This window comes from Diaporthe batatas (assembly GCF_019321695.1).
Source record: "Diaporthe batatas strain CRI 302-4 chromosome Unknown Contig00009, whole genome shotgun sequence".
Classification (NCBI taxonomy): Eukaryota; Fungi; Ascomycota; class Sordariomycetes; order Diaporthales; family Diaporthaceae; genus Diaporthe; species Diaporthe batatas.
In genome coordinates this window covers 2,413,064-2,428,109 of record NW_025408556.1, presented here as the reverse complement: position 1 = coordinate 2,428,109, position 15,046 = coordinate 2,413,064, and the positions used below count along the sequence as shown (strand labels likewise).

General features: G+C 54.4%; 6 protein-coding genes across 6 annotated transcripts; 2 read left to right on the top strand and 4 right to left on the bottom strand.

The window, feature by feature from the left end:
• Positions 1-891: 891 nt before the first annotated feature.
• KVR01_007821 (uncharacterized protein) lies at positions 892-2,200 on the top strand (the record flags this gene model as incomplete). Its single annotated transcript, XM_044783920.1, has 2 exons — positions 892-1,185; positions 1,256-2,200. The coding sequence occupies 2 exons, from the start codon at positions 892-894 to the stop codon at positions 2,198-2,200; spliced, it is 1,239 nt and encodes a 412-aa protein (XP_044642799.1).
• KVR01_008059 (uncharacterized protein) lies at positions 1,695-4,097 on the bottom strand. The gene is made up of 2 exons (XM_044791312.1): positions 2,988-4,097; positions 1,695-2,905 (listed from the first exon to the last, which is right to left on the bottom strand). Exons 1-2 carry the CDS (start codon positions 3,907-3,909, stop codon positions 2,466-2,468), a joined length of 1,362 nt encoding a protein of 453 aa, XP_044643037.1. The 5' UTR covers positions 3,910-4,097; the 3' UTR covers positions 1,695-2,465.
• A 1,634-nt stretch (positions 4,098-5,731) lies between these two features.
• Positions 5,732-7,932, bottom strand: KVR01_008084 (uncharacterized protein; the record flags this gene model as incomplete). Its single annotated transcript, XM_044784660.1, has 2 exons — positions 5,732-7,244; positions 7,922-7,932. The coding sequence occupies 2 exons, from the start codon at positions 7,930-7,932 to the stop codon at positions 5,732-5,734; spliced, it is 1,524 nt and encodes a 507-aa protein (XP_044643062.1).
• Positions 7,933-8,673: 741 nt separating this feature from the next.
• Positions 8,674-10,752, bottom strand: KVR01_007741 (uncharacterized protein; the record flags this gene model as incomplete). Its single annotated transcript, XM_044788511.1, has 4 exons — positions 8,674-9,033; positions 9,111-9,844; positions 9,903-10,557; positions 10,648-10,752. 4 exons carry the CDS (start codon positions 10,750-10,752, stop codon positions 8,674-8,676), a joined length of 1,854 nt encoding a protein of 617 aa, XP_044642719.1.
• A 767-nt stretch (positions 10,753-11,519) lies between these two features.
• Positions 11,520-12,488, top strand: KVR01_008214 (uncharacterized protein; the record flags this gene model as incomplete). The annotated part of the gene is made up of 2 exons (XM_044794204.1): positions 11,520-11,952; positions 12,016-12,488. 2 exons carry the CDS (start codon positions 11,520-11,522, stop codon positions 12,486-12,488), a joined length of 906 nt encoding a protein of 301 aa, XP_044643192.1.
• A 340-nt stretch (positions 12,489-12,828) lies between these two features.
• KVR01_007909 (uncharacterized protein) lies at positions 12,829-14,604 on the bottom strand (the record flags this gene model as incomplete). The annotated part of the gene is made up of 3 exons (XM_044789682.1): positions 12,829-14,155; positions 14,229-14,332; positions 14,383-14,604. 3 exons carry the CDS (start codon positions 14,602-14,604, stop codon positions 12,829-12,831), a joined length of 1,653 nt encoding a protein of 550 aa, XP_044642887.1.
• Positions 14,605-15,046: the final 442 nt, after the last annotated feature.

Here is a 15,046-nt window from a genome sequence, read left to right as displayed (position 1 = left end):
ATACAACGAATGACAAGTGGAGGCTTTCCACGCTCATGGAGCGGCTGTCTCATAAGAACGAAACGGGGTCCAGTCTTTGTCCTTCAGAACTCCTTGTGCATGCCACTGAATTTGACAGCGGTTGCGCGGATACGCAAACGCTAGTATCGACTCTAGAACAACAAAGAATTGTTTCTTTACCCCTTAGCTCTAGGGTCCAATCTTTCAAGCCCCTATCCCTGCTCACATTTTCTTAAAACAGAATCTTGAGAACGAGATTTCGAGTAACACTGCTACAGACTTTGATTTTTACGAATAATAAGACGAAGAAGTAAGCTTTCAATTTTTTATATGAGGTGAGTAAAATGTTATGTAGATGCTATATAAGTTTAAAAAATGATATGTTAAAATATTCAATCTCTAGCTATAAGAATTATTAGTTTATCTTAAATGATTTACAAACCTTCTCTAATTGTATGTAGATACATCACTGCCAGCCAGATAACAATGAGTCACTGGTCTATGATTTTCTCGGACCCGAGGCCGACTACCGTCGCTCCGGGGCCCACATATCCGGACTCTATGTCGGCCACTATGATGCGCACTATATGAAGTCATCAGTTTGCGTCTACTTGTTGATGATCGTGACGACACCGTGACATGACATGACGGCGGTCGACCACCAACAAGAAATGATAAAATGCCATCCTTGGTGAGACAATATCTTGGCTTGGTGTAATTTAATCTGTGGACATTCTTTTTGATTTGAGAATATAAAGTGCTTTTCACCCAACGTACGACTCCAGTATCCTGCACCCGTGTTCCCCATACCGCCTTGTTCCAAACATTTTCACCTTTGCTATTTCCTCACACTCTGTTCCACACCACCTCGGCGACATCACCTCCACCACGATGACGACACAACGCGTCTTCCAGCTCAGCGGCACATGCAACAACTACCCCTGGGGCAAACAAGGAAGGAAGTCGCTGGCTGCCCAATTGTGCGCAAGGACGCCCGGCACCGACTTTACGATAGACGACGAGCAGTACTACTCGGAGATGTGGTTCGGCGACTACCCCGACTTCCCGGCGCGGGTGCTCCAGACGGGCGAGCCGCTCGCGGACGTCCTGGAGAGGGACCAGCAGACGCTGCTGGGCAAGAAGGTCGTGGACACGATGGACGCCCAGCTGCCGTTCCTCCCAAAGGTGGGTGTGCTTAGACCCGTGATATGAAAGTGAAGCAAGCAGCAACGACTGACTGACCTCCCACGTCCAGATCCTCTCGATAGCAAAAGCCCTCCCGCTCCAGCTGCACCCCAACAAGGACCTAGCCACAAGGCTGCACAGTCAAGACCCGTCGCAGTTCACAGACCCCAACCACAAGCCCGAGATCGCAGTGGCCCTCTCGGAGTTCGAGCTCTTCGCGGGCTTCAAGCCCCTCCAGGAGATCCAGGCGCTCTTTTCCCTCCCCGCGCTGAGGCCCTACGTCCCGCAAGCAGCACGACAGACGGACAGCCAGTGGGACAACGAGACCCTCCGCGCCGTGGCGCGCGCCCTGCTAAAAGCCGACGACGCCACGGTCAGGGCGACCTCGGACGCCCTCCTCCAGCACACGCCCCGCGAGGCCCTGCGGGCCGCGGGCGGCGGGCACATCGCGGACCTGCTCCCGCGGCTGCGGGCGCAGCACGGCCCCGGGGACGGCGGGGCGCTCGTCGCGGTGGTGTGCATGAACTTTTTGACGCTAAGGCCCCTGGACGCGGTGTACATCCCCGCCGACGGGGTCCACGCGTACCTGTCGGGCAACATCGTCGAGTGCATGGCGCGGTCGGACAACGTCCTCAACGTCGGGTTCTGCCCGCGCGCGGACCGGGATAGTGCGGACCTGTTCGCGGAGACGCTGACGTTCCGGCCGCACAGCGCCGGGGACGTGATCCTCCCGAGGCGGAGGAGCGGGCGGAGCAGCACCGGGCGGACGGGGGTGTATAGCCCGCCCATGAGCGAGTTCGACATGCTTGTTTGTGGGCTGGGGGCGGGCGAGGGCGATGAGATTTGTGCTGGGGAGGGCCCTTCTGTTTTGTTTGTTACGCAGGGGAGCGGGAGGATGACCGCGGATGGGACGGGGTTTGAGCTGAGGGAGGGGTTTATTTATTTCGTGGCGCCGGGGGTGGCAGTTAAGTGGGAGACAGACAGTGGCATGCAGGTGTTTATGGCTACTGTTTGACTTCTGGGGTTGGGTGGGAGCCCGTGTGAGGTCGTATTTGCCGGTAGATAACGCTTAGAACATGTTCTTCTGCTGAGGCCTCGACGTGATCAGCCCGGTATTATGCCTTCATTCTTGGCCAGTCAGTCACACATGTTCTCGCACGAGCGTGCGAGGGCGAACTGGGAAGTGCTGCCATGCCTGTATCGAAACACCTTTTCATACATAACCTTTCTAATTTTCATAACCCCGAGAAACCCCATCCACCGCCAAGCCAGCCCCTGAATCAAGCAGTCTTGTCAGTGTTAGGCCTGGACCAGCCCCTGGGCCCGAACCACGTCCCCTTGACGAAGCTGCCCCAGTACACCGAGGGGAAGAAGTCCTTCTTGAGGTGGTAGAAGACGCGGCGGGGCACGTCCTGGCTGCCGATGCCGGGGACCTTGGCGAAGGTCTCGTCGGGCACGCCGCCGTACTTGAACTCGCACAGCATCAGCTCGTTGTGGCCCGTCAGCAGCGGGCACGAGGCGTAGCCCGTGTAGCCGGCGCGCAGCTCCTGGCCGCGGATGGTGGACAGCAGGTTGTCGACCAGCACGGGGGCCTGCGAGCTGATGGCGGCGGCCGTCTTGGAGTTGGGCAGCGACGAGGCGTCGCCGATGGAGAAGACGTTGGCGTACTTGTTGTGCTTGGTCGTGGTCTTGTCGACGTCGACCCAGCCGGCTGCGTCGGCTGTGGGGGTGAGTGTGGTGTTAGTGTATGTAGATGATGCAGGGCGATGTTGGGGAAGGCTGAATGAAAAGCAACAACTTACCCAGGGGCGACTTGGCCACCCAGTCCCAGGGCTTCTGGGGGGGAGTCACGTGCAGGAACCCAAACTCCTTCTCGACCTCCTTGCCGTCCGCCGCGAGGTCCTTGAAGGTGGCCACCCTCCTGGACGCGTCCACGGCGACCAGGCTGTGCTGGAACAGGCCCTCGACGCGGCGCTTGACGCGCAGCTCCTCGAGGGCCTTTGAGTACTTGGGCACGCCGAACATGGTCGGGGTGCCGGTGGCAAAGTAGGGCAGGATGTCCTTGCGCACGCCGTCGCGCTCCCACTGCGACAGGGCCATCCACAGGATCTTCTGCGGCGCGCCGGCGCACTTGATGATGCCCGCGGGCTGGGTGAAGATGGCGGTGCCGCTCCTGAAGGCCTGGATGTTGCGCCACACCTGCTCGACCGTCCTGTCCGAGTAGATGGAGCTGACCATGCTGGCCTGGTCCTGCAGGGCCTCGGGGAGCCCCCTGACGCCCGCGAAGTTGCTCTCGAGCCCCGGCGCCACGACCAGGTAGTCGTAGGACAGCTCGTTGCCGTCGGTGGTCGTGAGGGCGTTGTTGGCCGGGTCGAAGGTGGCCACGGAGAGCGGGTAGTGGGTGACGCCCGAGGGGATCAGGCTGGGCAGCGGGCGGCTCATGCCGGCCAGGGGCTTGAGGCCGGCGCCGACGAGGGTCCAGCCGGGCTGGTAGTGGTGGTCCTTGGCCGGGTCGAGGATGGCGATGTCGTCCTTCTGGAACTGTTTCGACCGCATCAGCTGCGCCGCCACGGTCACGCCCGCCGTGCCGCCGCCGACCACGACGACCCGGTGGTGGGGCTTGGGGGGCATCGATGTGACGGTTGCGTATGTTCTGAGTGAAGACGACGCCCTCAGGCTCATCGCCGAGGCGCGAGCAGCCCTGGCCCCGAGTGCTCCAGCCATGACTCTTTTCTTCCCAACACCACGAGATTATTAATTGGCCGGTTTGGATGTTGCCACTGGACCCTGTTGCCTCAAAGAATGTCGTCGAGGTGAGTCGCAAGTATTTGTGAGTGTGTCTGTCAAAGGCTTGGCTCTATTATTCTTTGCTTCCTTCGCAGCAGGGGCAATGGCGTGATCGGCTGTCGGCGGTTAACTTGTCGTGTTAGCCGGGCCAGGCGCCGCCGCAGACGTCGGCTAACCCTGCCCTAACCCTGGCGATTGCCGCGCTCCTAACCCTTGTCCCCGGGGGATGACGAGCGACTCTCACGATCATTGCGACAGTATTTACAAGCCCCTGTTTTATGTGTTCAATCTGGGGTATGAGACTTAAAGATCGCGGGTTGGGAACATGGAACTTAAGAAATATTTCGTTTTTCCGCTGCCGGCCATCGCGGTCTCTTTAATTATATACACCTTAGAATACTAATAATTTAGATACTAACTATAAGTATTACCTATATATATTTATATATAGCTTTAACTATATTATATTTTTCCTTTATATTATATAATTATTTATTTTTTCTTTAATAGTTTAAAGTTTATATATAAAGTTTTTAATAGCTTTATATATATCCTTATAGTTCTTTTAAAGAGGAACTTTAAATCTACTCTTTCCTTTATTTTTATTATACTTTTCTATATTATTAAAAAATTAATAATTACTAATAATAAAAGTATAAATTTAAAAGAGAATAAACTTATTATACTTCTTTTATTTTTTATAATTATTTTTAAAACTCTCTAAGAGTTTTAATATTTTATTATAAAAGTTTTAAAATAATATATTATAAATTATTTTTTATTTTAAATTCTTTTAAAGTTAATTATATATTTAAATAAAAGTTATAATATTAACTTATTTAATAAGGGTTTTATTAATATATATATATATATATATATATATATATATTTAAAGGATAATTTTTAACTAAGCTTTTTTAATATAATTTATTTATATAGTAATTATTTTTAAATTTAATCTTATTATATAACTCTTTTATAACGTTTTAATTAATATTATTATTAAGATAATACTCCTTAACTTTATTTATATATTATAAAGTTAAAGTTATAAATACTTATTATATTATAATTATTATTATTAATATTATATTCTTTTTAAATATTAAGTTTTAAATACTTATTATTATATAAAAGTATTATATATATCTTTAAATATATATAAAATAGAAGTAAAACTATATATTTATATATAAATAGTTTTACTTTTATTTCATATATATTTAAGAATATATATAGCGCTTTCACTTTATATAATAGTACTTATTTAAAACCTAGTACTTAAAAAGGATAGATATTAATAATAATAGTTATAATATAATAAGTATTTATAACTTTAGCCTTATAATATATAGATAAGGCTAAGGGGTACTATCTTAATAATAGTGTTAACTAGCTATATATTTTTATACTTTAAATTTAGTCTAATAATTCTTAACTGGAGAGCTCTTTTTCAGGTGGTGTGGTGGAGTTAATAGATGTAGTTGCAACCTGGAATACAATATATTTTATCGTGAAACATTAAAGTCGGGCGCAATGATCTATTCCTTCTTTGTGTAGAAGGTGAGCATGAAAATTTCGAATCACAAAGTCTGCATGTAGCTATTCTCATGTGAGCCAATGTGAGGAGCTGGTCTATTCCTACCCATGATCCCTTATGACGGCCCAAGTCATCACCCTAACTCTTTCCATCACCCTCCTGGTGATTCCACGCGCCCTGCTGTTCAAAACTTGTCTTGACCATCTCCCATCCTTGCATTCAGGACCGCCGGGTGGCCATATCCAGCCCGGACCACAGGCGCAACTCATACTGCACCGGGTCCAGCAGGTAAAGATGGCCAAAGGGGACATAGTACACACCGTCCGGGCCCTCACGGATATGCGGGACCCGGTCGCCCCTGTTCCTGTCCGTGTCGCAGTGCATGAGCCAGCGGGTATGCCACCCGATAGTCAGCCCCTGCCTCCGCACGAGGCCCATCGTGACGGCCCCGGGCCCGCCGTGCGACACCTCCCACGCCAGCATGAGCGCCGCGCACGCCCACGGCGCCGTCGCCTCGGGGTACCGCAGCTGCGTGCCGGCCGGGTACAGGCTCCCGACGGGGTGCCGGTTGCGCTCCGGGCTGTAGACCATGCGCGCGCCGTAGTACTGGACGAGGGCCCGCGGCACGTCCTGGACCGTGTCGTACCGGCACGCCCGGTGCCGCAGCTCCACCGTGTCCCAGGCGGGGCGGAGGGTGCTGAAGGCGCCGAGGAGCTCGGCCCTGCGCTGCGCGCTGGGGCGCTGCTCCGACTGCGAGATGGCCTCCATGCCGCCCTCGCACTGCCAGAGGAGGAAGCGTTGCTCCTCCGACACTGACCTGTGGGCGAAGTCTGCTCCTGGGCGGCCTGCGTCGTCTTTGACGGTCGTGTCATAGTCCTCGTACGCGTAGTCTCGCACCTCGCGCTTGCTCGGGACCCACTGGAGGTCGTCCCTGGGCGGGAGCTCCGGCGCGCCCAGCCCCCTCGCGGCCTCCTTGAGGTAGCCGCGGTGGGCGTCGAACATGAATCGCAGGCACGACTCGAACTGGCCCGCCCGGTTGGTATCATATGGTCTGGGGAGGAAGTGGTCGACGTTCCCGCCCATGTCGAACACGTGGCGCTGTCCCCGCTTCGTGGTCCAGAACTTGGTGAGGAGGTAGATCTCGGCCGCGAGGAACGAGCGGAAGAACCGGCGCGTCTCGGCCGGGTCGAGCTCGACCGGCGGCGGGGTGCTCAGGTCCTCGTACTTGTTGTGCCGCCGGTCGACGGCGGCGGCGATCTGGTGCACCCTCTTCCAGGCGTCGTTCGAGTACCGGTCCGTCACCCTCGCGAGGTCCCCGGCCACCGCCGCGATGTCCAGGATCGCCTGGAGCGCGGGCCTGATATAATGTTCTTGTAGGCCCTCTCTCCCTATCTCCAGGATGCGGAGCAGCTTGGCCTGGAGCCTGTCCGTCTCCGCCTGCGTCTCCGGGCGGTCGCCCACGGCAGCCCTGTGCCTGTTTCTGGTTGTCCGGATGAGGTAAACCATGATTATCCGGCCCCTGACCGGTGCCTCTGGGTGAATGAGGGACATCAGATGTTCCAGGGCAGGTGGGAACAGCAATGTTGGGTATCGGTTCCATAGCGGCTCCACCCATTCGTAGGCTTTCGCAAGGCATCCCAAGGTCTTGGGCTCGAGGACGTGCTCGAGGATGATAAGCTTGATCTCGTTCGGGATCCTGTCCGTGTCTAGCCAGTTCCCGGTGGTGACCTTGCTGGTGTGACGTTTTGCTGGCTCCGCTTCCTTTTCGCGTACGTCCGAAGACATCCTTGGCGCCCGCATACGGTTGTAAACACTCAAGAGCCAGGGTTTACAGCACTCTGAAACCATACTATGTTGACAATAATGTTGACAATAATGTTAAGGATACGATGGGTGTGTATCGTGTTGATCTGGATTTCTTGATGCTCCTCCCCTTCGTTTCCTCTCCCTTGTGATGGTGTATCAGAGTAGGTTGGACCTACTGATGAGCGAGTTGAATGTAGCGTCTGAGGGCTGATATACTGTTCGGCCAAGTGAAGTTCGCAAGAGCTTGGAAATTTATTTGAAGCGTGTGTCTGGATCTGAGGCACGTTGTGCTAATGGGTGTTGATTTATTGAATGGTGCAGGTAGACAGACGCTGGCTCCTCTTAATGGCCTCGTGATGCTTGGTGTGGATGAATAGTAGACTAATACCTCGGTATAGTCCAAGGCCTAACAAAGTACTCCGGCACCTAGTGCTCGCTTATCTGTCAACTAGTACCTAGGCCGTCCCACTGAACACCACTTTTTTCAAATATTCGTGGCTGCCAGTTTTTGAAACTTCTAGTACCACGGGGATTGAATAATCTTCAGCCCCATAAGGGTCATTTGGGAATTAGTGATCAAGGTATATCATCCCCTTGACATACCAGTAACTCATCACTCGTTGTCTTATGTATTCTGTTATCGCCCAAACTTCTCGTTTTCCACGTTTAAACGAGGATCGACATGCATCGATCAGTCGAGACTTGGAGCAGTTCAAGCATGGAGGGGGCCTGGTTATGTCTTGTGTCTGTGGGTCTCAGACAGCACCGTCTAAACGGGATGAGATTCAAGCGTCGAAGTCAGTCTGTCATGTGTTGCATGTGCGACATGGCCGCCGTTGCTGCCAGTGGTGTGCTAGCTTTTTTGATCTTTCATTTCCCCGGCCAAAATGCGTTCTGACCAAATAGTTCCCAGTCTTTGCCCACGGTGAGTGCATACATTGGCGCTGCAGAATCTTGGCCAGATTCGTCAGTCCACACCAAGCCAGCCGTCACGTCTAGATGTGGGCGCAAGCCACGTCGTGAAATCAATGATTGGAATTTCTGAAGAAAAAAAAAAGTAACCCAATGCTGTTAAACTTTCTCCTGTCCGAAACTTTCATCTGAGCCATTGCTAGGCGGCGGCCAACGAATGACTGATCTTCCCTGCAGTAGAAGTCATTTGTTTTCCGCTGCAGAACCACATATCGAAATCCCCACTGACTGAAGTTGCAATTCGAGAACCGCTGACCGGTCTCCTTTGCAGATTCAATTGTCGATTATCCACCATTCCACCGTTTTGTTGTGCCAATTCAGCATGGCCTCTGTAGCAATCTGCTGCCCCAAGGGCGCAGTCGATGATCCACCTAGGCAGTCATCTAGAAATTGTCGAGGTCAGCCATGACCAGTTCTCCCACCACCTTCCCAGTTGCAGGGTCAATGGTGGTGACTTTGACCGAGCCACCGACGATCTCCTTTTGGAGCATGTAATCGAAGACCCGTCTTTCCATACCGTCGTCCTGCCGCTCGATTGGGAGCTTCTCGATCGGCTTCGGGACCTTGATGTTCATCACACCGTACTCCCGAAAGGCGGCATCGGTAGGGTTGTATCGCGCAGGGGCCGAGTCGCCATCGTATGCGTAAAAGACCGATTCCTTACAATGCATGCCCTTTTCCGCGAGGTCAAAGGCGAAGAACATGCCCGTCTGTGCCTTCTCGGTGGTGTCGATCGGATCGCCCTGTTCACGGGAGCCTGCTCAGCATAAAGGACAAGAGAAGTGAGGTGGAGGCAAGGGGGCAGATGCATGTTACTTACCTTCTTCACCAGATACTGCAGCTTGTCCGGGATCATGTACTGGCCAAAGTTGGGGTTCCAGACGCCACCCTCCTTCACCGAACCAACTGCATTCTTGACGAAGCACACATGAGTCCTCGACAACCGGCTCTTCACAAGGCACATGTTCATCTGCCCGCCCAGGCCATACAGGCAGGCGCCGCGGCAGACAGAAGTCCACGGCATCTCACCCGTCTCGCTGTGCACCTCGATCTTCTTAGCGGGGGAGTCGTCGTCCAGCTTCTGCTTCTTGCGCGCGCCGTCGCCGCTCTTCTTGGCCCGCGTCCCGGGGATGCTGACGCCCTCGAACTCCTCACGCAGCCGCTGGAGGACGTACGGGCACCGTCCAAAGCCGCCGACGGGCAGGATGACGACGGGGGCCTTGCCGCTGTTGGCCTTCTTCACCTGCTTGACCTGCTGCTTGACGAGGCCGATGATGTGCGGCATGACGGAGTCCTCGAAGACCTTGCGGATCTCGTTCTCATGCAGGTGGACTACGTCCACGTCGGAGGTGGCGTTGGAGAGGATGACGGGCCAGATGCGGCCGGTGCCCTTGTACTCGAAGCTACGCTTGATGATGTGCTGCCACTGCTCCTTCATGATCCTCGCCCAGGCGGTCGGGTTCTTGGTATTGAGGTCTTGGTGTTTTGCCGGCAGCCTGCTGATCAGTAGCTTCTCGAATGCCTCGTCGGCTTGGATCGCTCCGTAAATGTCGCCTATACGTGGTTAGCTGTGCGCGACGACCTGAGCAGTAGTCCCCAGTCCAGTCCTTACCAGCTCCATGGGTAGCTTCCTTGAACTGATCTCCGTCGCCTACCCTCAAGTAGGAGATGACATCGTTTGTCCCTCCGCCCAGGTCCGGTACCACCACGGCCTCGTCCTTGCGCAGCTTGTCCTGCAGCTGGCGCGCGTAGGCCTGCACGGCTGCCTCGGGCTCAGAGATGTGCTGGACGGTCGTCATGCCCGCGTCCCGCTCGGAAATTATGCTGATCGAGGCAGCATCCTCCATGTCCTTGATTTGGCGGTTTCCCCAGATAGCGGGGACTGTGAAGACGACCCTGATGGGCATGGCGTTGAAGTCTCGCTCTCCGAGGGTCTTCTTGATCTCTCCCTTGGCATGGTCCCAGATCTTGAGGATGTACTGGCTTATGACCTCCTTCGGCGTGAGTCCTAGCTCCTTGATCTTGTCTCTGGTCTCCTTGAGCTTGGTGGAGTTGCGTAGGTGTTCGGGGAGATCCTTCTCGCGCACGATGGCGAGCTTGAACCACTCCAAGACGATCTCATCGCCCTCGGCCTCCTCGTAGCCCCATTTGATGAGCTCTTGCTTGGAATTGTAGATGAGCACTGAGCGCACCTTGCTCTCGTCCCGATCGGGTCCGTAGGAGCTCGGCCAGGCACGAACCGTGCGGATCTCGGCGTCGCTCAAGCGCTCGACGTTGGAGTTGAATACGGTCCAAGCAATCCCTGAGAAACTGCGTCCTAAATAAGCAAGGCTGTCTTGAGTTCATGAGGGCCTCACGTACGTTGTTCCAAAATCAAAACCCACGACAATACACTTGGCGTTGGGTCTCTGTTGGATTGCACGCCTCATCTCGCCGTGGGAGTCCTGCGACGGCTTCGACATGGCTGACTTCGAAATCCTCGCGTCTCAATGATGTCTTGATGTGAGAATGAAGTCTTAATGTGAGAAATGAAGCTGGGTTCAGAGAAGCTCATGAGAACAGTGAGGTGTATGAGCCTTAGTGAGCTGATTTGACGAGCGGAAGTTTGTGGGGGAGATTCTAAAAGTGGAAGATGGGAAGTCGTAAGAATGGAGGGCAGGTGGCACATGAGCAAAGTAGGGAAGACGTGGGATGAAAGGCCGAACTGAACGAAACGAGCTGCTAGAAAAAGAAAGTGCGGTAAGGATTTGGTGGAAACTTGTTGAAAGTCTTACCAGCAGAGCAGCTCCTGTACTGCTTTCTTTTCCTTTGGGAATTCTGGCCGTTTGCAAAGCTCTGTACGGACGACGTCCACTCAAGACCACAGGCTGGAAATCTAAGGACGAAGTACGCACACCTGAAATACCTCACTCCAAGCACTCTCGTGTCTCGTGACGCCACAAAACCTGAACCACCTCGACTCACCACCAGGTACGTGTTCTCTTCGCTTTTTATACCGCCACACACGCGATCCCTCTTCGTAAATCCTCTCCCCGGTCACTCGCCCAGACTTCCCGCAAGGAACCCCTGATCTTGGACAATCTGTGCTGATTCAATTACCTCAGCAGCAGCACAACCAGGCCTGCCTCTAGCTGATTATCTGTCAGCAGAGCAGCCGGGCATCGCTGCTAATGTCCCCAAAGATCTGAAGAGATCCTTCAATACCCTACAACATCTCAACATGGCAAGAATGGCAGCCGCAAAGAGAAAAGACCGTGACGAGGGAGGCAGCCCACCCTCCAGCGAAGAGGGAAAGAAGCTCAAGATGGAAGATGAGGACCCGAGCCCACCAACACTCCAGTCCATGCCGGGCAAGATGGAGGGCCCCGACGATACCTTCATTGTAGGCCTGTTTAGCCCGCTCTTCTACGACATCCTAAGTTTCTCCATCAACTTCTTTCAGGGTGCCCCCTATGTTCTTCCTCGCAAGAATGAGCAGAAGGAGTTCGTGCAGACCTTGGCCGGCAGCGACGCCAAGCTGTACCTGGCAAGCAGACACACAGGAGCGAAGGAGAAGATCGTACAGGCCATGATCTGGAACAAGCTGGTCGAGTCGCTGCTCAGTGTGCCTCTGAAGGCATTCATCCAATTCCCAGAGGCAACAATGAAGATGTTCATAACTGGTACGACCGAGTAATTAACCCCTTGTTTGTTTTGATCAAATCGGCTGACCAACTTGCCCTCAGATGCCCCCGGATTCTACATGTGGCGCACCATGACAGCCCAACTCATGCAGAAGAGCTACAAGGGACCTCTCTCGTGGGGCAAGGATGGCCCCCGACGCAAGGATTTCGTCGATGAGACTACCGACCTGCTTTCCAACCTTTCTGTCGTCAACAACCAGGAAGCATTGAGAGAAAGACTTGAAGACATTGCGCAAAAGGCCTATGACCTTGCCACAGCTATGGCTCGCAGCGGGGCCTACTGGGTTTGCACAATGAAGGATCCCGACGTCGCCAAGCTGCACGGATTCCAAATCAAGACGAGCCGCATGGAGGACATGGAATTGTGGGACGATGAAGAGGCGACCAAGAAGGTTGATCTTGTGGTAGCTCCGATGCTTCTGAAGTATGGGAACAGCAGCGGCCAGAACTTCGACAAATGTCAGGTGGTTGAGAAGGCGAAGGTGGTCATGAAGCCCAAGAAAGACAGCCACTGAGACAAGAATTATGACAAGACTCGTTAGGGAGCAGAGTGAGGACTGAGGGCCGTTTGAGAACTGTTTGGCTTGGGCCTGATCTTGGGGTTGGAGTGTTGATAAGGATTCATCCTTCGGTACACGCCTTTTCTGGCGACATCACATTACATGCCTGCCATTTGAGCATTCAGTCAGGCAGGCCCCATGCAATTCATATTTTGATATTCCACAACTTCTTCACTTGATCGCTCATGGGCTCTGAATGAACCTGAATGTGAAGCCATAAACAATGCCTCAGCAACACGGCGAGTCAGCAGACTCAGCACTCAATTCGATCGGCATTGATCCCATTCAGAGCCTTTCATGCTGCGACGCTGTTCTCAACACCAGTAGCTGCACCGCCCCTCCTCAGATTCGCTCCCACCACAGGAATGTCCTCAGTGTCCTGGTCAGCAGGATCCCACCCTTCACGCTCATCCTTAGGCACCCTCACGAAAATGAAATTGAGAACCAGGCCCACCACCGCCAAGGCCACGCCAAAATACAACACTGCTCTAAACCCATGCGCCTCATCATGCGTCTGCTTCAACAGCTGCGTCTCAATGGTACCAGCAAACCCCAGCCCCAGGCTGTTCCCATACAGGTTCAGCGTCCCGATCAGGCTCCCCGCGATCCCCTGCTGCTTGCGGCTGACGCTGTTGCTGGCGATGACCTGCGCGGCCACGTACACGAGGTCAGGACACATGCTCCCGACGACGATGGCAGGGAACGTCTGGGCCCAGTACGTCTGGCGGACGGGCATCGTGGCCAGGAGCAGGTTCGAGACCATGACGAACACCACGCCCAGGGCGATGATGTACTGCGCCGCCAGCCGGGGGATGAGCCAGGCCGCGATGAAGACAGCGACGACGGACCCGGGCACGAAGGGCGTCCACTCCACGGCGAGCTGGATCACGTCCCGGCCGCGGAGCAGCTGCTCCCACGCGATCATATACCACAACGAGATGCCGAACGACATGTAGGCGAGCAGCACGACGAGCAGCAGCGCGGTGAACGTCGGCGCCCTGAAGATGCTGACGGGCATGATGGGCTCGCTCGCGACGTGCCGCTCCCACGCGAGGAACCCCACAAACAGCGCCACCGCCAGGACGAGCAGCGCGATCTCGTACGGCGCCGACCAGCCCGCGGAGGGCGCCTGGTTCCAGGCGAAGTTGAAGAGCAGCAGCCCGCCGCAGCCGAGCGCCGCGCCGGCGTAGTCGATGCTGCCGCCCCTGTCGACGGGGACCTCGCGGGGCAGCTCGAGGGCGAGCAGGCCGAACAGCACGGCCGTGACGCCCGAGATGAAGACGAACATCATCTGCCAGTTGGGGGTGAGCATGAACAGGCCCGCGATGAGGCCGCCGACCCACCCGCCCACGGGGGCCGCGGCGGCGAAGAAGCCCATGGTGAGGTTCCGCGTCCGCCCGGGCGGCACGACGATGGTGATCATCGCGACCGCGTTGGGCATGATGAGCCCGCCGCCGATGCCCGTCAGGGCCCGCACGGCGACGAAGGCCGTGTAGGTGGGCGTGAAGGCGTTTATCAGCGAGAAGGCGGAGATGATGGCGCCGCCGACGAGGAGTGTCTGTTTGTGGCCGTACACGGCGCCCAGGCGCCCGCTGATGAGGACGAAGGTGCTCTGGGTGAGGCTGGGAGGGCGTTGGGGCCTTGGGCTTAGTGATGGCTTTCTTTCGGGACCATGAGGGGGCAGTTGCTTCTTACGAGTAGGCAGCGGGCATCCAGTTTGCCTCGCCTGGGCCGACGTCACGGCCCAACTTCCTGCTGAAGGCCAGCCCGCCGGCCAGTGTTACGAAGTTCGCAGCATACTTGCACATGTTAGCCGACAGTCAGTCATGAGTTTGGATGAAATGCTTACTTGTGTTAGACTGGCCAAGATGACGAGAGTGGTGATCAGCACCCGCCTGGACTTGTTCAGTGTGCTCGTGGGCTCGGCTTCAAAGACCCGTGGTGGTGCGAGATGGCTGGTGGGTATCTCGCTTCCAGGGTGAGAGGGGAGGACATTGTGTAGTCTCACACAACTTGGTCTTGAGAGATCAGTCAGGGGGACTGTGACCACCTGGGTGAGTGTTGTTGACATGGCGTTTTGTTATTGCAACGGCTGCTTCGATTGATTGTAGTGCAACTCAGGATATACTGTTGACTGTCCTCGACGAAGCCGCCTGGTGCATTCATGAATGATTTATATACTCACCGAGTCCATACCGACGTAAACTGTCCCACACGGGAACCCATTACTAGCAGAACGCCATGATGTCCCAACACGTGCATGATCTGTCAGCAGCACCTTGGACCATCGGAGTACAAGCCCCCGCACCCGGACGATTGGTCCGGAGCACACTCACCCTCACCAATATCTGGGTTGCGATGACGCTCTAGTCCATAACGAACATGATTCATTTTTGCGCCCTTTGGTAAGCATCACATGCATCTGTTCAATGTGCGGGAAAGGGACAAGGCCCCCAGAGGGAAACTCTGGGCGGAACTGACGTTTTGGGCTTGGTGCACAATTCCAACAACTG

What these genes read in the sequence shown, in the direction of transcription:
- KVR01_008059 (XM_044791312.1), bottom strand. Translation starts at nt 3,909, where the DNA reads ATGGCTGGAGCACTCGGGGCCAGGGCTGCTCGCGCCTCGGCGATGAGC. An exon ending in GGTGGCCAAGTCGCCCCTGG is followed by an intron (nt 2,906 to 2,987) that starts GTAAGTTGTTGC and finishes TCACCCCCACAG; the next exon opens with CCGACGCAGCCGGCTGGGTC.